At 38.7% G+C, this 25,164-nt stretch overlaps 1 protein-coding gene and 1 long non-coding RNA gene across 2 annotated transcripts in view; one reads left to right on the top strand and one right to left on the bottom strand.

Moving 5' to 3' along the window:
- Positions 1-1,084: 1,084 nt before the first annotated feature.
- On the bottom strand, positions 1,085-10,263 carry LOC122830940. Its single transcript, XR_006370621.1, has 3 exons — positions 10,041-10,263; positions 2,783-2,861; positions 1,085-1,400 (listed from the first exon to the last, which is right to left on the bottom strand). It is a non-coding gene; the product is annotated as an uncharacterized LOC122830940 (long non-coding RNA).
- Positions 10,264-13,461: 3,198 nt separating this feature from the next.
- Positions 13,462-25,164, top strand: part of si:dkey-246i14.3 (ephrin A4) — a 43,979-nt gene continuing 32,276 nt past the window's right edge. Inside the window, exon 1 of the mRNA XM_044116760.1 lies at positions 13,462-13,962. Within this exon, the coding sequence (XP_043972695.1) occupies positions 13,886-13,962 (77 nt within the window). The 5' untranslated portion in view covers positions 13,462-13,885. The remainder of the gene's footprint in view (positions 13,963-25,164) is intronic.

Raw genomic sequence — 25,164 nt, 5'->3', positions numbered from 1 at the left:
GACAGTAAAAGTTTTCCAGTTTGATTAAAAACAAGCAAACAAATAAATAAGAATAATTAAAATTATGCTTTTATAGTAAATAACTATCAAAATCACCACAATGAAATAAATAAACTAGCAATTAAATAATTATATTATTGAATGTTTCATGATTAGACTAGAAAATAAAATATTTTAAAAAGTAATTGAAGTTATTTAAATGCAGAATACAATATATTACTTTTAATAATTCTGTAAATAATTAATTTAATAACAAGACATTATATAATAAGGGTTATATTTACATTATTCATGCAAATCTCACACCATGCACACTCAGTGTTCCACAGCATATATATATTTTATAATAATTTCTATAACTCCTAATATTACAGTAACCTGAGTAAATACAAAAAAAAATAAGATTTTGAAATTGCCAAATAAAATTATGATTCCATTTATTTAAGGTAAAAAGTTATCTAATCCACCCTGAGCGATTGTGAAAAGGCAACTGTCCTGTAAATCTAAGAATTGATCCCAGCTCTGCTCTGGAGGAGTTTTAGCCCAGGCATCTTTCTATTGGAGGGTTGTTTTAAGCATGAATGTTTAAAGTCAATCAACAGCATATCAATCAGATTTAAGTCCAAACTTTGACTAAGCCATTCCCAAATTTGGCAAACTTGTCAGAGGTGAACTTTTTAAATGCTTCAGATCAGTGTGCTTGAGATGTTTCAGTGCAATGTAATTTACTCACAGTTGTTGAATTTGTGTGGATTCGGTTTTGGAGTTTCATACACCTGAAAGTATCAGGATTCATATAAAACGCAATTTGTGGCATTAGCCTGAACCGAACACATTCCCTACAAACTGTTTTAAAAAGACTTGTTCACAAGATGTCTGCTTTATATTGATGTTGTGTAAACCCTGATTGGCCGACCAGCCTGTGAATGAAGCGAGGCCAGCTGCTTGAAATACTATTATTTACTCTTCTGCTTTCACTCATAGCTTCTCCTCTCCTTCACCAAACCTTCTGCTCTTCAAAATCCTTCGTTCTGGACTTGTACATTACCAATTTTTCATTTCCCTCACTTCTCTCTCTGTCTCATTCCTTTTCGCTCCCTCCCTTGGATATTTGGTTTGATTTATTGCCTCTTGTTGGAAAGGTTGGCGTTTTAATAACTCAGCTCCTCCTCACCCCACCAAGAAGGGGGAGAACATGGAGGAAGAAGAACTTTAGTAAGCACAAAATAAACGTGGGGACAGATAGCAAGTTTTATTTTCCCCACTTTCCTTTTCCTTTGCATCTTCTTGGCTCTCATACTTTTTTTCCAGTTCTCTAGGTTCTCGCTCAGTTGGCTTCAATTCAGGATATAAAAGCTAAATAAGTAGCTGGATTGGGTGTCAGCTTGAGCTCCTCTGACCTGTGGGAGGAAATAAGGCATACTGGACACTGAATGAGGAAAAACTGACAACTGAATACAAATTAATCATCAATTGAATGGACAAAACAAAAGAATATGGGAAGAATGAACTTTGAAGAATGGGAAAATAGTCCAATGGAGAATTAAATATGGTGAGAGACAAAGTCGAAGATTTCTATCAGCAAACAGGACCTTTATTTAGATGGTAATTATTCATACTGGTCATTAGAGAACCGTATCACTTTCTCTCATTTACTGAAAGACAGCAAGGGAGTGGAGGTGAGGGGAGCATAAGAGGCTAATCATTAGACGATATCATTTTCACCCTTGTTCTGATGAGAGGGGATAAGCAGCACACCAGACCGCCACAGTCCCCAGAATCCACATCTTAGAGCAATAAGACAATAACTAGCGATTAATAATTCAAATCACAAGCCAGCCAGTATAATAGGAGTTAGAGATTTAAAAAATTTAGCTTTTCTGTTCCGTTTTTTCTTTTCCCCCATTTAGCTTAGTCTGTTTCATTAATTCCTGATCAGAGAAATTATGCACTTTTTCTTGTTATAAACAGCTAAAAAAGCACAAGGATAACAACAACATGCAAATCCACTCATGTAAAGTTTATTTTTAATTGCAATATTTTCCCATGGCAACATTTTCTGGTCCAGTCGGCGTTTACTTAAACAGTTAGTTTGGTCGTAGTGTTTTTTGGGCTAATCTAAATGAGCCTATGTATTCTACAGCTGCAGATATTTAGACATACCTTCCACTGATATCTACAAGTCTGATGTTTCCCCGATAAGCATCAAAATGATTATTTCATGTCTATAGTCTCACTTACCCAGCTTCCACTATCACAAAGAAAACTACAGTAAATCATTTTCTTTCATTTGCCAACTTGTGCAACAGCTCTGCTCTGCCTGCTGCACTTTATCCAACTAATACCTGTAAGCGATGATGCTTTGCACAGATTGTGTATGTGATTTTCATTACAGCATATAAACTGTCTCTTGCAGATTAAATACATGGATTAAAACATGTAGAGATATAGTCTTGTACACTTCAAACGGAATAATATCATCACTGCACCTTCGGCTTTCAAAGATTGAGAAGATAATTTTAAAAATGGCCTCCGATAATGTACACCAGCATATTCAGCTGCTCCATCAACACCTAGAACTAAAATGGTCTTGTTCTATATTGAGCTGATGTTTTTTTGTGCTTTTGGATTGTTATGTGCTTGACTATTTTTAAGAGGCAATTTTTTCGTTGCTGGAGAATAGATAGGAAGGAAATGTATTAATGTATTACCAATCCAGGTATTAATGCACTACCGATCATAAACTTCAATATGAACCACAGAAAGTAGCACAAAAGATCACCTGCAGCAGAAGATTGTGCTATCCTGGAGAGGAGGATGGATGGATGGATGGATGGATGATCTCAGTCCATGATTCAGACCTATAATGCACAAAATATCCCAAAACTTTAATCAGCAATAAATCACTGATATTGCATTAAAAAAAGCATTTTTAATCTTTAGTCTCCAACTCTAAGAGGTTCTCCTTGTTTTAATGTTTCCCCAGGGAACAATTATCTTGCTTTTAGTTCCTACCACAAAAGCACATCTGCCAAATCCCCCATCAGGTCACTGCCCACAAGAACACACTCATTAGAACAGACTGGAAAACATCTCTTTCGTTACCTTAATAAAGGAGGAACAACAAACCACAAGGAAGTAGTATGAAATGAGTGGTTCTCTGTGGGGTAACGTAGATTAAAAAAAAAGTAGATTTTAATTTTTTTTTAAAATGACATTAAAGCTAATTGCCTTTATTTTAGTTCACAATTTTAAAACTAATAAAATCATGTTACATTATGCAGTGAATTTTATTGCAGCTAAATTATGTTCAAAATTAGCATTAAAACACTCAGTAAAACCATTTATTTCACTGGAAATAAATGAACCATCTTTTTGGCAAAGAGGAAGTGTGTTTGTTTTCAGATACCAGAGCAGAAACTGTGCGTTGGCAGCAAACAGAACAAAACATAACCTTCACAGTTTTTTTGTTTTTTTTTTCTTCTTCTTAGTTGGCAGAGTATCAAACTGAGTGCACACAAACTGCCACCGCGTCGTTCATCTCAAAGTTAATTTCTCTGCAGAGGGTGGAGAGCAGGAGCTTGGAGAGATGCTGCATCGTTTGGGACAAGGAAGGACAGCACAGGATGGACCATGGAGGGGTTAGGTGAAAATGATGCTTGCATGGAGATGAATAGGAGAGGTGCATTTAGAGAACAGGCTAATAGCATCAACAGATGAACAGATGGCTGTGCAGAGCAGGCTTTGTGTCTTGCTTCCAGTTGACTCTATTAAACAGTTCATGAATCCAGGACAAAAAGGAGGGTAAGACATTTGGGTAAGGAGGCAGGTGACAGATGTGAAGTGAAGACACCGAGAATAAGAACAGGATGAAAAGGGAAATGGTTGTTAATAAAGTGTAAAAATGCTCTGCAAGTATGACCTTTTGACAGAAGGGACTTTGATATTTTCAGCAGTAAAAGTATGTGCAAAGATATCATACAAAACTCAAATTTGCAGGCAAAGTTTTCAGTGATGACCAACAGAAATGCTGTCGGCTATGGAAACATACATGAACCATTAGATCTGGGTACATATTTTTAAAAATGTACCTGCACTTTCATAAAAAAATAAATAAAATTAAAAAACCACAGAAAAGCTAAGTAGACAAATACATTATTTTTGAAAACAGGTAAATTATTTAAAACATTGGTTCGATTAATGTGTCTCATCATTGCTTTCTTTTTAAACGTCATGTGCCCAAATTCCTTTTAACTATGTCAAATGTTATGTCATAGCATGTTGTGCAAACAGCACTCAATGTCTGCAGTAATGCATTGCTTCACTTGTTTGTTTTTTTCTTTATCGATATTCCCACCCAAAATTACAAGAGTTCTATAGTTAACAGGTTCTGAAGTTAAAAATACATTTTATAAGACAATTTCAGATCAGATTAAACATTTGTTAAATTACATTTAACATATTTCATGTATGATAATGAAAAAATACCAGTATGCTGTCTATCACAATCACATCTGTCACATTCACTGGTTGGGGGAGGATAATAATCAATTTAGGAAGCAAACAGCACATAGTCTATAAAAGAGAATAAAATGAACCTAAAGTGAATCACCTAGAACATTGAAAAAAAAATAAAATGCAAGAAACAGGAAAAGACAAGAGAGTTAGATTCTTTTCACTCACGAGGAGAACAGACAGAGATGTGCTTCAGTTACAATCTCCACCTATTCTGAAAGCACATCTTGCTGCACCTCTGTTTTTATTGAAAATCATCCCCTGGTTACAATGAAAGTTTCAGCTCTAATCAAAATATATGCAGCTGCAACGTGATTCACATTTTCTAAGATAAACTAGAACATTTACTACAAACAGTATATCTGTATCAACACCATTACGCCATACACCATCATATTATAAACATGAAGAATAGGATGTCCTTCTGCTGAGCAGCCGTCTGAATAGAACTGGTGCCGGCTGTCTCTGCATCCTTCAGCAGGGCCTCCGTCAACATACTCAGAAACATACAGATTAGTGTTAATATAGGTTATTATTTTAATTCTATCAACTGGCCTCAAGTATCACAACATAATAAAGCCCTACACTTCTGAATGGCTCAAAATAACAAAAACTTAAAAGTTTTGAAGTGGTCTAAATTCATGGCACAACCTTCAACAGGCTCCTCAACCTCTCCTGCAGAAAAAAGCAGGTCAAAATTCCTCCGAAAGTTTTTAACATGCATTGGAAACTTGTGAATCACGTGTTTGTACTGTTATAACACGAGCTTCAAATGGAGAAAAAGAGGTTTTTCCTTGACCGTCTCTCTGCCCTGCTTGAAGATAATTCCCTTTTGAAATACTTTCAGACTTTTGTCTCGTCTGCATGAAAATGTGTTTAAAGGGTCAGAAGGCTAAAGTTGCCAGGAAGACAAAGAGGTGTCTGTCGATGTCTGGTTGCTGCTGAAAACTTAAGGGTTGGGTAACTGTCTGTTAACTCTAAAGTTAGACAGAATGGACAGATTAAAAAAAAAAAAATCCATATTTTTCTACATGGAGTGTTCCTACACACATTGCATGTTAGAACCCTATTTATTCCTGACTCAAATTCACAGAGTCCTTAATTCTTTTTGTCCATTTTCAATTGATGGATCTTGTGGACAGAAAGTTAAGGACAAAACCCTGGAAGCACAGGAACCCTGAAATCACTTTGGTCCACATGAAATGCCCATAAAAGTAAGATTCTTAGTTTTGAAATGGATTTGTTGTCTGTGTAAAACAGGGTTAGAGTACGGATCTGCAGGTTCACAATCAGAGTTGGAATAAATAGAAACACAAAGACACAGATTGGACAGTACTGACGAGAAGACAAGAGAGCAACAATTGCTCACATCTCAGAGTGCTGTATTCAGTGGGGGCCACTTATAAAGTCAATAGTAATGGATAGCACATCCCGAATCGGTACAATACGAGACCTTGTCTCTTTATCTGCTTACATGTTGTACCGGCAGTAACAATGGGCACAACGGCTGCATTGAAAATCTATCCAGCACACTCACTTCTCATCTTTTCTTTACAAATAGCAACTATTAGTCACCAAAGAAGACGCCAAAGATGCTCTCCAGACAACAAAAAGAAGAAATGGCCATCAATACACGAGAGTGCAAGAAAAAAGTAAACACGGAGAAAAGCAGGTTGGGATGAAGACAAAGAAGAGAGGCTGGGGGGAGTGGGTGATGGGACCAGGAGGAACTAAGAAAGTGTGGTAAAAACCATTTAATAAACACGTCTCTATAGTAACCAAGATGTAATTTGCTTGGTGGGAAAAAGAGAACGACAGAGATTGAGTGTGAGTGATGGAGAGAGGGGAATAGAAAAGCATTTACCATCACGGCTTGAGTCCAGAGCTGTAATTATGGAACTGAGAAGCAGCGGCAAAAAGGGGAGGAAAAGAGCGGAGGTACACACAGCAAAAACATAAGAGCAACACAATGTGCCATTAACAAAAGGGAAGAAAAAAAAAGGTGAGAAGGGAAAAAACACACACAGGCAAAGTGGCGACCCCATAAAATTGGCCCCGGTGCAAGTAAGTGGCGTGGGTGTGCAGAATAAAGGCAAGGGGGAAAAAAAAGAAAGATATAGTTCAGGAGAGAATAAAATAGCAAAGACAAAAACGAAAAGGACTTCTTTTATAAGTGTATGTCAGACTAAATCTGTGATCATTTGTTCAGAGAAAGAAAAGTTAAATGTATAGTCTGACTGCTAAACCAAAAATGAAAAATATAAAGGGCAGGCAAAATGTAGTTGAAATGACAGGAAAATAATCTATTGCAAAGTATTTAAGAGATAGATGTGGAGCTAAAAGTTCATAAAGACAAACGCTGACTGTAATCTTCAGGCTTAACATAAGACCTGAGAAGAGCAGCTGTTGTACAATTAAGACCAAAAAGAAAAACAAGTTTAGATTGCTCTACACAATGTTTAAAGAAAATCAATTTTCAGAGTAGGAAAATATCTTGTATTTGAATGCAGCCAAAAGTTTCAATCCAAGTTGCACCAAAAAGTAGAATAATGCTACGGCATTCCTGATTGGTCCAGGGGCAAGACTGATCAGAACTGTAGACAAGACTGACACAAGACCCAGATGTGGATGAAATATGCAGACTTATGTTTTTTCTAGATTGAATCTATTGATGCAGAAATGGAGAACAAAGCCAACTCCTATGCATCCCTTAATGTTTCAATAATAAGAATAGGGCACTACTGAGCTTCAGTTTAGAGATGCAGCAACGGGAGGAAGAGTGACAGTAAGTAGAACAAGCCTGACTGAACAGACAAGGAGAGTAATATGCTGGCAACAGATGTCTTTTCTGCAAACTTAAAAAAATGTCAAAGTAATGCCTTTCAGATGAACCTTCACTTTGTGAGTCCAGCATATTTTAGAAAGAACTCATTCAAATATGAAATGTCCTGTAAAACAGTAGTTTGATGTTGAGAAATGGATTTCTCTTTACACAAGAGTGCAAACAAAAGCTATAGTGTAATGCAGATTATTCAATTCGGGACAACAAAGATTCCTAACATGGACAAAGCTTTAGATAGTCCAAAATCAAAAATAGCATTTATCCTAGAGTCTTTCACAGTGTTGTTATATTAGCTGTGCTCACACCTAAACATGCATTTCACAGGATAAGTGATAAACTGCTGAACTGAACACACGACATTAGAAAGTGTCTAGATATACATCGCAAATTGCCTCTAGTGATAAAACAAAATTATAATTTTCTGCTCTAAATACACAGAAATATGTGTATAATCTTTGTTGTTGTTAACCAGTCAGGGTAGGCACATATTCATGCTTAATAAGTTGGAAATAGAAAGTGTGAGAAATCAAGAGAAGATGTACTTGGCTGCAGCCTGGGGGGTTTTTGAGAGTCTCTTAATGTGCACCATCTTAAGAGCTGCACCAAGATATCGGGATTGTATTTAAAATCCAAAGTTGAATCTTTGTAGTTTCCTTCTGTAAAAATCCACAGGAATCCCCCCTCTAATTTGAAAGTCCAGATTGAAAAATTAAAAGTTTCTGTGACAAAGTGGTTCAGTTTGTGTTTACCACTTACTGACGTGCTGCCAATTTGGTATAAAGACCAGTAAGATTTTAAATGGTTGAGATGGATGTCAGAAAAAAAAAAAAAAGCAAAACAATAAAATTCACCAGAAGAACCTGGAACTGGTGGCTGATGACGTTTTGACTTCACCAGTGTTTCTCAATTCCAGTGCTCGGGGCCCCCTGCCCTGTATGTTTCAGGTGTTTCCTTTCTGCCACACACCTGGATTGAATCTTTGGGTGATTAACAGGCTCCTGTAGTACTTGGTGGCTGCAGAAGATGTCATGCAATCATTTGAATCAGCTGTTCTGGTATAGAAGCACATCTAAAACATGCAGGCAGGGGGGCCCCAAGGACTGGAATTGAAAAAGCACTGGACTACACTACTTTACAGTTTCTTACCAGCTCTGATTTTAAAAAGCAACATGGCTGAAAAGTGCCTCATGACTTAAAACTGTGTTGTTTTTCATCCAACAGTTTATCTGTAACTATAACCTTTATGTACTATATAATTTCATGCTTGAACCTAATTTATAATGCATACAGTATATTTTATATGGGAAATATGTGCGCCCTGATTTTTTTTTTTTAAATCAAAATAACTTCTTTACTTTTCTGAAGCACCTCCTTAACTTTTAACCTCGAGCTGATTGTCACTGAGTCTGCCTCTCCTATTTGACGGGAAAAATATCTGACAGGTAGTGATGTTACGTGATGAGCCGAGGCTTCGAGGCGTGTGTCGAGTAATGGAGGGGGCGTTTCCGTAAAGCGCGTATCGAGGCTTGCTTCATTTAGGGAGAGCGATGGATGAGGTGGTGAGGCAGATGTTGAGGACCAAAATGGCGCTTTATAAACCCCACAGGCTCCATTCAAAATGTGGGTTGTTGTAGGCGAGTTGCGGTCAGTTGAGAGAGTGGATAGAGTTTTGATAGTTTGGATAATGTTTATTTAGTTTGAGACAGTTAGTTTGGTGTTTGGAGAGTTTAGGAGAGAGATAGATAGATAGGAGGTTTAGGAGCGCGAAGACAGGATAGGAGTAGGATGGAGCCAGCGAGAGGTAAGGTGAACTGAACATTTGCAGATGCATTAGGTTTGCTCATGAGGAACTGTATTTTTCACTGTTTCTTATTTTCTGTAAAGGTGAAGTGTTTATTGTGCACCAAGGAGTTGGGGTACAATAATAACACCTCATCCATGCTAAGACACTACCGTGCCTTGCATGAGAATAGGGAGGAAACTGGAGCTTCACCCAGCCAAGGTATTTCATTATATAATCATCGGTCACTGTACCCCAATCTGTACAAACTTGCACTTATTTATTTATATGCACCCGGCATTATCTGTGCCATGTGGCGTGTCTTTTCAAAGGCTGGAAGTAGTGTCAAAAAAGAGAAATCGTTTGAAACCTAAAACTGTGGAGAAATTGTTGTTAATCTTACAATCAAATCAGAAGAATACTTCCACAAGCACTTTCACTGTCCTCTGCCTGATTAAGCTCATGCCATTTTTCTAGAGTCACAGAAAAACATTATTACACAACATGCCATATCACATGACACTACTATTTTGGGAATAATTACACACAGAGAATACATTCAAACAATATTTTATTATACACATATGTGTATACATAATTTATGTGGACAAATGATTTCGTCCTACACCTTTTGTGAAGTCATTCCCAAGAGCCATAATAGATAAAAATTCAATGCATCACATGTGTTAAGATACAGCGGGCTGTGATTGTACACCTGGCCAGTAGGTGGTGTCGTGTGCACATGAAGCCTCAAGAAATGAACCCTTTCTCGAACCATTTGGCTCAAGTGGTACAATGCCTCATGAGGCTTCATCTCACCATCACTACTGACAGGCCATTTATGCACTTTTGCTGATGTAATTTGTAACATGCATACAAATCAGTTGGTCTCTTGGGACAGACCTGGACTTTAGGCGTAGTCAACCCCACATGTTGTCATGAAGTGCGGTTGGATGAGGTGGTGAGGCAGATGTTGAGGACCCAGGTTGAAATGAAGATTTTAATGATGAATTCCAGAAATATAAAGTCCAATAATCCAGGCAGCACAGAGAAAGAGCGGAAGGCTAAGGCTACGCAACTGGTAGCACCTGGAAAACACCATGGACAAAACAAACAAGACCATCCGACTAGCTGTGAGAACCAGACTGTTTTAACAAAGACACAGAAACACAGGTGACATTAAATACAAAGGGTGTAATCAGGGAACGAGACACACCTGGGAACAATCAAAGGGAAAACAGGACAACAGACACCGAAACCTAAAGTAAACACACAGAAAAACTCAAATCCAATTCCTCCTTACTGTCACCACATGTTAAGTTAAATTGAATTGGACTAAATTTCATTTGAATGTTTAAACATTTACAATCAAATGGAGCTGTGATAAACAAGGGTGGATGCAAACCTATATTACCACTATTAATATGGGTTTGCACTATTAATCTTACCACTATTCACAGAAGAATAGTGGTAAGATTTTAATGATAATCTTCATAACCATTTATTCTGGTGCTGTGGTGCCGTTTTGCAAGAGCTGGACTCAGCTCTGTAGCTCCAGTAAAAGGAACTGTTAATGTGTATAGCAAGATTTTTTGGAGAATGTCGCTTTCACTTCCAATATACCTGCACATGAGAGACAAATCAGTTTTCCCACCTCAACCACACAGAAATATAGCAAAGACCAGGCCTTCTTGTCCAGCATCAGTGTCTGACCTCACTAAAGTGTTGTGGAACAAAGGGGGGAAAAAATCTTGCTAACATAATGGTAGGCCTTGTACTGGGTGATCTATAGATAATTCACAATAAATTCAGACTTGCAAACCAAATTATTGTTTTCAAAACTCATTGAAGTTGTACATTTTATTATAACTTCACTGTTGAAAAATGTTGAAACTCGTCATAGCCTGATCAAAATTAATACCAGATTCATGTGTATGATGATGGGTGTGTATAAATGTCTGACCAGAACTGTGGAATACTAGCGAGCGTTGCTGAAATAAACTCCTTTAAGGGACCACAGGGTGGAAAAAACACATCTGACCAGCAGTGAGAAGATCAATGAAAGTAAAGATTGGGACGGATGATGGATCAAGACTGAGAAAAGATGTTTTGGACAGACTGCTGATAATGATGAATAGACATACAGAAGATGGAGCACATCTTAAAGAGAAAAGAGAGGCAACAACGATTTCAGAGAGAGAAATTAATGATTTCAAATTACTGCTAAGACATTCTCCTTTCTTTGTTGAGCTAAAACAACGTTTCAATGTGCAAAATTTATCAGCTTTGCTCCCACTTTTGTGCATCATGACTACATATCAATTGCTATTCCCTTGAGGTAAATGAAAGCCTTTTTCTCTGCATTTTAATCTGAGTCGAGAGGAAAATCGGGTCAATTTATAAGGAGTTAGCTGCAGGGTTACTGAATAGTTTAACTGCTATTCTCTCAAGACAGTCCCAAATTGAGGTTTAAAAGGTTTTTTTTTTCTGAGAGGGGGAATAAAAATTAGTTAAACAAAAAAGATTTTTTTTTTATCATACAACTTTGTAAGGAAAGGTCTAGTCTTATAGATCTCTCAAAATGATTGAAAAAGAGAACCCCGCAGAGGGAGAGAGTCCACCACAGTCCATTCCATGTTTGCAGAGGGAGCATCAGCTCACCAGGGACAAATTAGCCACACAGGAGCACTGAGGCATCATGGGAAATTAATGATCAGAACCTCCAGGAAGTAAGCTAATGAGTCCTTGTCCCGCGCGCACAAACACGGCGAGTCACACACTCACATAATGAAAGACAGAGAAACCGAGATAAGGAGGAGGTCCTGTGGTGAGGAAGACGCCTAATACGCAGCCGCAGCTGCTAATAACTCAAAGTCTTTGATGGGTGATAGTGGCAGAGAAATGGCGGGGTTAGTGATCTCACAGATGCACATATGTTATGAAATCAGATAATTACAGAAGACCACCAGTGGCTTTCACCCATGGAGGTATAGTGATTACAGTGGCTACATCCTCCCTTGGGGTGACTGACAGAATTATTAAAAAGCAGAACACACACAAGCCGAATCATCTGCTTAAATGTCCCTCCTGCTCTTTCTACTGCATCACTCAATACCCCATGTATACCTTCTTTAACTCGAAGGAGCTGCTCATGGGCAGTCTACAAGTTCTGAGGTTCGAACTGTATTTTTCAACAAACCTTTCAGGTCTGTCATATTTGGTACTTCTGGAAGAGGGTGTGCCATAAATGTTGTCATTAGTTGAAGTGTACACAATTCACTTTGTAGCGCAGACAAAAGATATTTAAATAGACAACTTAAGAAGACAAATAACACACTGTTGTCATTATCTGAAAACTGGTATGTAAACTTTTATTGGATCAGCAGATTTATTTTTTTAAACTGCATGACGTTGATTAACCATTTTGGGTATCTTTCTAAAAGCTCCTCACAGAACAAGTGTAACTGAGCCACGATTGTGGGCACACCTTTCAGCTGTGCCCACAAGGACATGTTTTATTGTGGATAATGGCACGGTCTAAAAGCTTCAGCCAGCATTTTCACAAGCTCTTTGGTTCTGTCAATTCACACATAATGCTTCGAAATACATCACCTGAAATACATAAACCATCTTCTTCTTGAACATCATGATGGCTGGGTATTCTCATACTGTTTATACATATAATGGTATAGATGAATTGGGTATCTTCTGGTCTCTGGAAATTTCACCCATTGATGATCCGAACATGTTCTGTTCTCTTCTTGATATCTTTGCTGATTTAAAAAAATTTTTTTTTTACTTCACATCATGAAGGAAGAAGAGTTTTCCACTTAACCTAAATGTCGTGAATTAACCTGAGTATTTTTTTAAACCAGTACTTTCTCAAACTCTACAAAGGCATTGTAGTCCTACATTGGATAAAAAATTAAGTACAATATATTGCATTCTATGTACTAAATGTCAAAAATAAGTGCCATAAAATGTAGTAAAATACATTCTACCTGAAAGACAGACAGACTAAGGTATGTTAAGACCCTGAGGTTTCTCAGGGGACAATTTCTCCTGCGTCTGCCCAGGATCCTGTTTCACACGCTCCGTCTCTGGTCACTTCAGGTTAAAAAAAAAAAAAAAAAAGGTAAAACCAGATAGTCTTCCTGGGTTTTCCTGCATAGCGAAACTGTCGCAGGCGGTACCCCCACACCAGTGGGCGCACCTCTCAAGGATTTAACTGTTGCACTCTGGTGTCACATATAACCACACCCTTATGGACCGATTGGTTCGAAGTTTGCCCGGCACCGCCCTGAGCTCGGTGCATCCGCCCTCTCTACTCTGTACGGGCTGTTGCTGCCAAACCAGTTGGCAGGCTATGTGATTTAATTGATTAGAAAACTTTTTTGAACTCAGGTGACATCTTCTTTTAGAGAGACTTCTGCTTTAAACTAGAATTCTGGATTTGAGTAAACTCTCAGGAGCACTGTTTTGGGGGCGGCGCACCTTCTTCAACCTCTGTTGTTGTGATTTTTGTTTTGATTTATTTTTTAATTTTTTTATTTTTTCCTGCGCGATTTGAATGAGTTCTTCCTGGTACATCATGCCATTCCAGAGCAGGGGCCGGTCTAGCGAAAGTGCGGCACCGTGTGCATGAGTTGGTGAAACTTTAATGTGCAACAAGAACAGCTGATCACCGCACCTCTTCTGTCAGGTCTCCCAACCTGACTTCCAACCGGCTGCAGACCAACCTCTCCAGGATGGCCTGCCTGCGCAACATTATCTCCGCTGTGGTGGCGAAGAGACACGTGGTTTTCTGGAACTCTACGAACACAAGGTGAGAAACCTTATTGGACAGTCGGGGATGCTTCCCCCCAGGACAGACACGAGCGGCAGCAGACCGGGTTAGAGCTGAGACTTGTCAGGCTGATTCAGTCTCCGGGCCTGAGTGTAAAACAAACAGATCGGCCTGAACTCATCCTGCCACGCTGTTGCACAACAATCTGAGCTCCTTGAGCATGACTCAGAGCTCTTAGTTTGTTTTCAAGAATTTCAGCTATGCAGCAGATCGCGTGTTTGTGTGCTCAATTAAAGAGGGGGTGTAGAGCAGGTATGATTGCTCGAAGTCTTCAGGCTATAAGGCTGCTGGAGTAAAAGTAAAAAGAAAAACAACTAAAGTTGATACAGTGGAAAACTGGGTTCACCTAAGACCCAGTTATCTGCTCACACCTTCTCCAGGCAGCCTCTTATCTTCCTCATAATAACCATTCTGCAGTTACTTATTATTCTGTTTAAACAGAGTCTCAAATATGGGTTTCTGTTGAAATGTTTGTTGTCATTAATGACACTTATGACTTTCTCATGACTTAGGTGTTCATTATTGTCTTATGTGCTTTTGTGCATTGGTTTGGTGATGAGAAGAGATGCGTGTAATGGGTTGATTGGGCCATCGGTGAGGCTTATCCAGGTGTTCCAGGGTGGTCTAATTGGGAGTTTGAGGTGTGAAACTTGCAGAGACTCAAAAACACGTCAACTATTGTCTTACAGGCTTGTTCAGAGACTCGCTCCACATAGAGGCGCTTTACAATGAAAATGAAAGTAGTGTTTTTACACAGATAAATTGTACATGAAGTAATATATCCCATACATTTATTTCATTTGGATGAACACAGCTTTTGCAGAAGGTCACTTACACTTTCTACAAGAGAGAAAATGTCCAGCAAAAGAACATGTCTGTTTAGAGGGCCATACACAAGTGTATGGAGCACAAAAGGTGCCTGAGCAATAGGTTTGGCTTCTTATGTGTGTCTAAGATTTGAACTACGGGAAACGTATGGATTATGGCTACAATTGAAACAAAAAACAGTCAACACGTAAATAAACTTTTAAGGCTAACATAATTGTGAGAGAGACTGGTTTTACAGTTGTCAAACAGACAGTTGTTGATTTTCCCACAAGAAGACATAGAAGCATACTATCCAAAAATTTAGTGAAAGGAAAAACTGTGGTGTGAAAAGGTGCGTCAAGCAGCCTTTAGAGTATTCTAGAGCAAAGCTCATAGAAGAGTTTGCGGGAGATTCACCAGGTGTGAGGTGTAGCTGGAGTCAGCCCTGACTGCAGAGATGAATCTAGACTCCATGTGTCCAAACTGATGAATATAAATTCCTTGTAGAATAAAGGGAATGTCTTTTAGCCTTTCTTTAGTCAGCTGACTGGCAATGTGGAGCACCTCGTAAGAGTTGGGGCTACGCTATGTTGTTCTTAGCAGCAGTTCAATAAAAAATGTGCTACTCCTAAATTGTTTCTAACCTCTGATTAAAAGGACTTTAATGTAATTTGAGAGATATTTGCAGAGAGCTGCAGAGCTATGTAAGCAGATTTCCTTTTCATGTTTGTAGTCAAATGTTCATTAAATGCACAAGGCATATAAATGACAATGTTTTCTGTGGCTGCAATAAATCAGAATTTCTCAGATGTTTTACTGTACAAGATTATGACTATAATATATAATGTTAGGGCCGCACTGATCTGCATTTTCCTGGCTAACATGGAGTTCTGTTTTTCTTTTTAAATTTGGACTGCCAATTTTTATTTATAGGTACAAGTCCTCTTTCCTCAAAAAACAGGCTTTTGATATTAATTTACCCTGGGGAAAAGAAAGGTTAAATAAAAATTAATGTTGCATAAAACATTAATTACATGTTCTACAAATTTTTTTATAGTTCTCACTGTGCAGTATTTTAGCGCAACTTGTTCTAAAGTTCTATATGAATAAAGTAGAAAATTCAGGCATTAAAAAACTTATTCTTTTTTTGTGGCCCAAAGTATATATTTGTCACTCACCTGATTTTTATTTACCTAAATTTCAGTCAATGTGCATTTTGTTGGTTGATTTATTTACAGACTAAAAATACTGCCATAATTTTTTATTTGTACAAATTCTGCCAAACACTAAGATTTTTGTTACATCTCTAATTTCCGTGTACATCTTTTTGGGATTTTTTTTTTGCTCATGTGCATACATAGGATCTAAACATGATTCTCAAGCCAATAGTTTTTTCCTGAGGCTTGTTGGTCATTGCTGCAGTTCTTATCTTGTGTATTAGAGCCAGCCAGCGTTTCTACCCAGGCAAGTAAAACCCAGAACCGCAAATTGGGATCCAACAGAAACATGTTTTAGGAGGAACTCTGCAAGGATTAGGAAACCCCTTCATGTCCCCCAGAGATTTGGGGATGAATGGTCACAGTCGGCGACGGTGCCGCACACACTCTGCTGCACAGCACATAATCACAATGCCATCAGGTGGAGGGTGACCCACTGTGGCAGAGAATCACTCTCATCAGCAACACCACCCAATCACAAAGCTATCAGTGGAGCAGTGATGTCCAGAACCCCCTAGACTCACTCTCCTCTCCTCTTCTCCCTCCCCTTCTTCTTCTTCATTAGTTCCCCTGTTACATCCTGCTCTCCATTTAATTTTTTTTAATCTGTGCCTCCCCCCCCCCCTCCTTTATGTCTCGCGACTCCCTCCTGTCCTGTGATGGTTATTGGCAGTGTGATTAGTTGAGCTTCAGTCATTTTCCCATCCCATATTTTCTATTAGCTGCCAGCCAGCCAGGTTGTCTTGAGGCCTGTAAATGCAGTGAGGCAGAGGGGAGAGGAGCACAGGAACACGGGTGTCATGCCTTTTGTGCCTCTGTAGGATTCAAAGCTCCAAAATATTCACTTTTTTGGACTTTAGTTAAAATAGTAGAATGTTGTTTAAATGATTTGTATTGGGATATTTGTAGTCTTAGTAATATTATCTATTTTTGTGTGCCATTCATTAGACTTTTTTTTTTAGCATTGTTCAACTAATATGTATAAACAGATTGATCCCTTATTATTCAATCCGGTTAATTAATTATCTGGTCACCACAAGGCTCCACAGTGTCTATGGCAGAGCATGTAGTTGCTTTGCAGTCTTACTTCCCTCAGGAGATGGTGGAGGAAACAGCAAGCCAAATATTGATTCAGGACAGAATAGTTTTGGATTTGCATTCATCTTTCTGCCAAACATTTCTTGAAATAAATGCAGAAATTCTGTCCCACCTGCTTGGTGTCCCAAGTGGAAAGTAGAACTCATCAAAATATTGAATCGTAATTATTGCAGTATCGGTGCGTGTAATATCACAGCAACTACTACTAAAGCGTAGACTTTAGTGTAACAAGAAATATTGAAGAACATTATAGCATTTTCATTATTTTTATTTTCCAAGATCTTATCCCTCACGTGAAAATCGCTGCTTATTTTAGTACTGACAATAAGTTATGAAGTGCATGCTAACTTTAGCGTTGTGTGTAGTCAACAGTAGAGGTATTCTCACTGTTCTGTCAGCCTTTGTTACGCCCACATGCCAATGTTTCCTTTTGCACTGAGTATCTAAAATGTAACCACAAAAAAATAGTTAAGCAACCAGTGCTTCGTTAAAACACGTGAACGTGTTTGTCAGCCTGCCCTTCAAGGAGTAATTAGCACTTGATTAATTACTCCTTGACTCATCGACATAAAAGGGCATCTAAAGAAAAAACCTCATTGTTACATCAAAAATATTTTTTTAAACACCAATGCAGAGTGTTAAACATGTAGCCATTATCTTCGTATGCACATCTCAGAAATCTGAGCTTGAAATGCTGGAAAAACTTCTGTTTAATGTAAAAATGAGTCATTTTCATGTCTTTTTTTCATGTGCTTTGTGGTGCTATTATCACCACAAAGCACAGTCCTACATTTAGTGCTAAAATTAAGTCACAAAGCAAATGCTAACATTAGCAGCATTAGCAGTTAGCCACTTAAAATATTCTTAGAGTCCAAAAGATTTCTTTGTAAAAACTTTATCTAGACTGTCACATTTACCTATTTATTGCTTCTTTAACTGTTAGATGAATCTGGCAACGAAACAGGGCAACTCAAGCATAACTGAGTCTTAAAAAATAGAAACAGTGTATTAAGCCTTTCTTATCTCATATTATTGGCTCATAATTACAATTTGATTGGATTTGGCGATATTATTGATTTCAAAAATAGATTTACCTTTGTGACAGTACAATTTCAACATTTTTTAAATGAAAGGTTATTATTAAAAAAAAAACAGTAAAATTGCTTACTAGCTTTGCAATGAGAACAAGCAGAAGTCAACTCAGGCATTATTAGTAGCTAATAATGGTAAGACATGAAATTTCTATGTTCCTAAAAACATAGAAATCCTCACGTTTATCACCTGAGCATACAAAAACTAGATGATGTTTTTTTCATTGTTAGAAATAATGTGGCATTTTAATATTGCAAGATGTCTGTTTGCATGTTGAGGAACAGACTCTTCTGTTTTTTTTTCTGTCAACAACAAGCTGAGTGCAGCAGCTACCAGATAGTCATTGTTTTCCCACAGTGCTTACAAATTATTCGTATCTTCTCAGTCTCCTGGCAATGTTTTTTTTTTTCTTTCAAGTGATTACCCAAAATGCTGCCAGATCAAGAGTTTAACAATGATGGGGGTGGGCTTTCAGTCTTTATTACTTGATAATTCTTTAATACAAAGCTACAATATGTCAAGGGTAAAGCACTTGTCTGTGGTACATAATGGCAGCTTTGATTGGTGTAAAGCACTTCAAAGATAGTGCTTTACAGAACAGACTTTAGTTTGAGAAATGCATAACTTGTTCACACCGACTAATCTTTAAAATATCTTTGCACAAAAAAAAACACTGACCGAACACACAAAGGCTACCAAATAAGATCATGTTAGGTTACTGTAGATTGTTGGAGGACATGCTCTCTTTAGTGTGGTTGACAGGAGACGGTCTCTCGCTGCCACCGGTCCTTCGACATCTAGATTTATGGTTTTAATGAAGCAGGGGCAGTGGAGTGGAGACAGAGGAGCCTCGGCGCTCTGCCCTTTGCTTGCTAATATGCCTGTAACAAAGGTTCAGTAAAACACTTTTAACGGGCGCACATTTAGCACCCTCCTGATTGAAAAATGGAGCTCTGAAATGGAAGTGATGGGGGTCAGCGGCCAACGCTGTGGGATCAGATACCATGGCCTCTATCTTTGTGGTGCTCAAGTGTTCCCCCTCTTTTATGATTTCTTTTTTTCTTTTTATGAAGAGAGTTTACGATCGCACTTGGTTTTACGGCTGTGCCTCCTTTAGAGCAGTAGTCTCTTATTAGATGGGAAATTATTATATACTTCCTGGAGCAGTTAAAGGTCAGTAAAATTACATAACCACACTTCTCAGAGTATTTGTGAGTGCGAGCAATATTTGTTACCTCTCTCCTGAGCAAGAAGCTCTAACACTTTTATAATAGTATTCATACTTCTCTTGTAGCACCTCAGTGTCCTTTAACACCTGTTGAGTCAAACACTTTGACCAGCCATTTTGCTGATGCATCCGTGTCTTTTTTCATTTTATCTTTGGACCTACATTCATCCTAATAAAGTCCACTCAGGAATCTGTCGGGACGTTTTCTCAAAGCCCCAAAACTTCACCTATTGAATTGCTCTAGCGAGATATGATTTTGGAGATGTTGTATATGTGCGTAACATTTGTTCTCATTACATGTGTAATGAGAACAAATGTTACCCTCATCTGAACCAAAAATAAGCTACTTCAATTCCTCATTCTTTGGCTTATCCTTTTTCCTGTTCTTTTCATTCTTAGATTCCTCAAAAGAGGTGAGCTTGTTCCAGCAGCCGCTTAAACAAGATTTTTTTTTTCACTTCATTTTTTGTTTTATTCTTTGCATTTCTTCTTTGAATGTTTGCTGCTTTTCTTGAAAGGTGACTTTATTACTATCCCCCAAGATCCTCATAACTGAAGTCACAAAGAGTCATGGTTTTAATATTCAACCTCCAAAACGTCAGTATATTTTTCTTTTACTGGCTGACTCAACGTCAGAGGGCACATTAATAGCCAAGTGAGTATTTTGTCCATATAATCTTTTTATCCAACTCCCAGTGGATAAACTTGAACGCTAAATGGATTGCAGGAGATGTGCATCTGTTTATATCAAGGACTACATAATTATTAGAGAGCTTCTATTCTTTAAGTGAAATACACCCAAAAAAGAGAGTCTTTTTGGGATGCAGCTCTGTTTAAATTGCAGAGATGTACGTGATCACAGAACCGCTGCACATTTTGTTACAAATAGTTGACAGGGTCGCAAAAAATGTATTACGAACTGAAGATGCGGATTTGAAGAGAATCAATCATGAATCTACCAGGAATAATCTTCCAGTTCTGCCATATTTCATCAGTATGAACTACCTGCAGTACCTAGAAGTACAAGATGTTCAGATCTCAGAGACGTGCCCAAGGTGGGGAAGGCTGAAACCCAACCACCACTCGACAAGACAAATCAAGCTGACGTATCTAGACTGAGCAAAGAAATATCAGAAGACCTATTTGTCAAAAATGAGAGTGACTCTTGACGAACCAGATACAGTAGATGGGTCCTTGACTAATTGAGTGACTTGACCACTTCAAGTTTGACGTCAGGAGGATGGAGGTGGGATACTGGTATAGGTTGGTATTACTTAAGATAAGCTGGTTGGACCTTTTCAGGTGAAAGATTATCTTAAAATCAACTATAGAAGCTTCTTTCAGTTTTAAGATCTTTCAAAATGGCAAAGATTTTTTTGTAGGACAATGCTCCATCAGATGCATCCAATTACTCCTGCCAGGGGCTAGCCAGTGAACATTGTTGGCTCTCCCATCACATTACTAAACGCACTGGGAAACCGGCAACCCACTTTTCAAGTTTGTACATAGTCTTTAAAGTGTAAAAAAAACCCAAAAACAACATTAAACAGATACTCCCCGTGAGCTCCGTCTTTCTTTCTGCCTCTATCCTTCATCCCTTAGACAAACTCCGATCTGGAGCTGTGAGCCGGTGGAGCATGTTTAAACAGTGCGTGAGGAGGTGAATAGTTGTATTGGTTTTTCTGTATCTTTATTGAAAGAGGCCCTCGTAAGTCTCCCGTGTAATCTTGGCTGTGTTTAGGCGTTGTTTCTTTCTGTGTGCGCTTCATGAATGATCGGCTTTAAATACCAAAGTAAATCACATCTTGCGTACCACACCTTCATCACACACACATGCACACCCACATCCCGATCTGGTCAGTGTCACGAGCAGCAGACAAACGTGCCATTTGCTGAAGTGAAAGCAGACGGTGTTTGTAATCCTGTCTCGGCAGGAGGAGATTCTTTTATTTTTATATTTCTGCTTAATCATGCAGCAGTCATTGAGCATCCATCGCTTCTCTGTTGCACGGGTGGGCTTAAGTGAAAGTATTTTTCATACTGTCTGCTATCTCCCTTCTCTGTGTCTGTCTCTACTAATCTCTGTCTTCCCCTGGTAAATGATTAACATGGAGAACCTGGCAGAACTATAATCAACAAACCCACAGTGAGGTAATTACACTTTATTCCCTGTCCTGCTAACAAAGCAATTTCTCTTCCCTCCTCCGCTCCCCCCTCCTCTCCTCATCTGTTATGTAGCTGTATCAGTGTCTCTCTCTTCCTTTTTACCTCGTTTCTCTCCATTGTCTGAGGAACTGCTGGGCTGCGACTTGTGTAGATTCAGAGATGCATTTGCGTACCTTGTCTGTCTTTTGTAAGCATGCCTTGTCTGTTTGTTTGTGGATTTGAGTGCATTATCTCTGAGAGAGTAAGCTTTGTGTGCACTCTTGAGCTGCTTCGTCTCTGTCAGGAAACAATGCGGGGCAGTGATTTTTAGCGGCTTGTAAAAGCTTGAGAATTGACATTTGGTAGCATTGTTGTCGGCTGAAGTTTGTTTCGAGAGGAACAATGGCTCCGTCAGAGGTGTGTTTGTAGGAGAGAGAGAGTGTGTGTGTGCTTTTGGGCCACTTGCTCGTTTGGGCAAAAGGGAGAGTCTTTGTTTCCTTGATAAATAGTTGGAGCTGTGATTAATTTTACAGTCTCTGAATGTACCTGCCAAGCATCAAAAACACTCAAATTCTGCTGCAATCTTTTTCATCATCCTCCTTTCTCACGTTTTCCAACTTTTCTCCTCCTCAGAACAAGCCGTGAAAGTGGCTTTTACTGAGAAAAATCCTCTTCCAGCCAGCGGTGTACGGCTGTGAGAACATTTACCAATCACTGCGCTGGCCTCTCATCTAAATGGGTTATTGTTTCGTTTCCACTTGTTAGTTGATTTTAGGTGCGACTTAAGTGTTCAAGGAAAAGGTGAATTGTTGCCTTTGGATGCCTCTACCTGTATATGTGGGGCATTTAGTAAGGGCATTGTGCATTAAATCTTGTTGCTTACTACTGATAAGGTATGAGATACATACTGGTATAAGATTCTCACAGTATGAGACCCTTGAGTGAAAATGTCCCTGTTTATTTTGTTTACACAAAATCTTAAAGTAAAAATGTACAACTTGTTGCTATTTTTTTTAAGCAAGAATATCAAAACGGCTGCTAGCATCAAGTGTCTTACTTTTAACACAGCACTGTTTTGAAACGTTTTTGATTTGGGTAAATAGACATGCATATTTCTCCTGCAGCTTATCTCAATACGTTAGAATATTATTTTTTTTAAAAGACTTATTTCACTAAATGAATTCAAAATGTGATGCTTGTATAGATTGTTAAACACAGAGTGATTACAAGCAGTGTTCCAGCTGTGAATGTTCCCTAAACTAAATGGACTTTGCTTCACAAACCTCTAGGCTGCACTTTTCTCTGTTGCTGTCCCATCTTTTTTCCTTCTCCTTAACTTTCCAGTGAGCTTGCATACAGCTTTTTGTGAACTGAACTTGTGCCTCATCCTCTTTAGTGGGGAGTATGAACGACTTTTTGCTGGAAAACTGAAGTATGGATATTCACTAGCCACAAGTCATATCAAATAAATAAATACTTGGAATATGTCTGTGTGAAATGAAAACGTGATTGAACAGGTTGCACCTTTACAAACACCCTCTAAAACTTTACAGTAGTTTCAACTAAATGTGTAGCTGTCTGTTTAGGTGGCCAGCTTTCATTCAGCTGCTTAACAGTCAACTACTTGTAGCTTGTCTACAGGTTTAAAATAATATTACCCTCATAAGACTTGATGGTGGATCTCATACCACTTTTTTCTCAAATGAAAGATTTGAAGATGCATTTCTTTCTTGTAAATCAGTGATTATGCAGGTGACCTTCTTTTAACCAGCTGACCTGTGGTGCACAGCAACAAGTGGGGGAGTGGCAGCATTTGATTGCTTGTTTCATATAGCTGGAAAGAACTCGGGGCTCTATTTCACATTTTCCGGCATCTTTTTACAGCTTACACCTTATTTTGTTTGAAGATTTTTGCAGTTTAGAAACCTCATAAAACTTTGATATAAGTTGATATCAGCCTATGATTATGTTTGCTTCTCTCTGTGGTGCGCATCAGTATGTCACCTGCATTCCTCCATTCTGCTGGTAAGTGATGTATTACACCCCAGAATGCATGCAACACGAATACAACGGTTGCACAATAAAAAAATTATCTTTCCGGCTCAAGGTATCACTGAGATGCCTGTGCACGGGAAGAGTCGGGGCACACTGTATTGAAAATGAGGTTTGAGGCGGAGGCCCGGTGGCAGTGAGGACGTCTGTATTAAAATGGATCAGATAGTCACAGTGCAGCTCCGAGCAGACATGGTGTAGAGGCATGAAAGGACGGCCGCCTCTCTCCCCCTGGTCAGGATATTTAGTCAATCGATACCAATTTACCAGCCAGATATTATCGTCGCCTTCTCGCATTATCGCCAGACTGCATATGGACCCATCGCATTCCCAATTTCTCTCTCCACGTCCGCCTGTTTCTCTGTGTACACACATGCATCAATATTAGGGCGCATTAACGTGTAATAAGTTGCATCGTGTGAATGTCTCCAAGTGAGCCGGAACAGCTGCGAAATGAAATGAGGCGCACCGTTGGCACGGCGCAGCCTGTTTGGCACAAAATGGCTGCTGACGGCATGCTGTGCCTCGTGCGTGTGAAGAGGGAGGTTATGGTGGTTTGAGAGCTGCTGGTGAACCCAGAGCGTGAACGTATTCATTCATTCATGGCTTACAATGAGCTGTCACTGTTACTGGTGTCAAACGAGCTGTGGACTCATTTGATACAAAGATATTTGGTACAAAACAGCAATTAAACTGGGGGGGAGGTAAAGAATGCTTAGACAAGAAATGTGGGAAACACTGTCAATCTAATCCAGGATAAAACACAACAATGTGACGCTTGTTTAGCCAACACGAAGGTTGTAGAATTTCTCTCACACGTGTGCACGCAGAAATGCACTCAAGTGCACATAGCCTCGCACAATCCTCTTGCACTCAGCTCAGAAATCCTACCAAAAAGGCAGCCTGGGAATTCCCAGAGACAGAAATTGAATTAGTATTGAGCCAGGCAGAGCAAAAGGCTGTAGCAGGAGCCTGGATTATTGTACAAGACAAGGTTCTGACTGCAGGAAGGACACAGAGACATCATACCTCCACTGATGATAGGTGCTAAGGAGCAGAAACTTGTGTTTCTTTTTTGTGATAAATCCTTTTTTTTTTTTTCTCAGATTAGGCATTTTGTTTATCTAAGTCTGTTGTGATCATGATCATAGTATTGCCTCCTGCATGAAGAATAGAAGCAACATTTTAAAGATGAATTATAGGCCTTTACTGCTCTTGATCTTATGAGCCAAAAAGTTTCTTCAACTGACAAAAAGGAGGTTTCAAGTGCCCTTCGTTAACTTAAATTTCAACTTAACATTCAAAGTAGCACTTCTAGGAATGAAGTGTTAGATTTTTACAGTATGGTACTGTTAAACAAAAACATCAGTAACACTATATCATGGGATTCACAAAAAAATGTTAATTGTGCAACATTATCTGATTTTTATAACTTTCTCACAGACGTGAAGCTTTTATACCGCAAACTGAAGATTTAAAACTGTATTACTTTGGTAAGAGAAATAGGTGCCACTCCTTCGATTTTCATATTATGGCTATCTA

The sequence above is a fragment of the Gambusia affinis genome, linkage group LG05, assembly GCF_019740435.1.
Source record: "Gambusia affinis linkage group LG05, SWU_Gaff_1.0, whole genome shotgun sequence".
Classification (NCBI taxonomy): domain Eukaryota; kingdom Metazoa; phylum Chordata; class Actinopteri; order Cyprinodontiformes; family Poeciliidae; genus Gambusia; species Gambusia affinis.
Note: the sequence above shows the minus strand (reverse complement) of the source record. Positions and strands in the feature narration are given on the sequence as shown.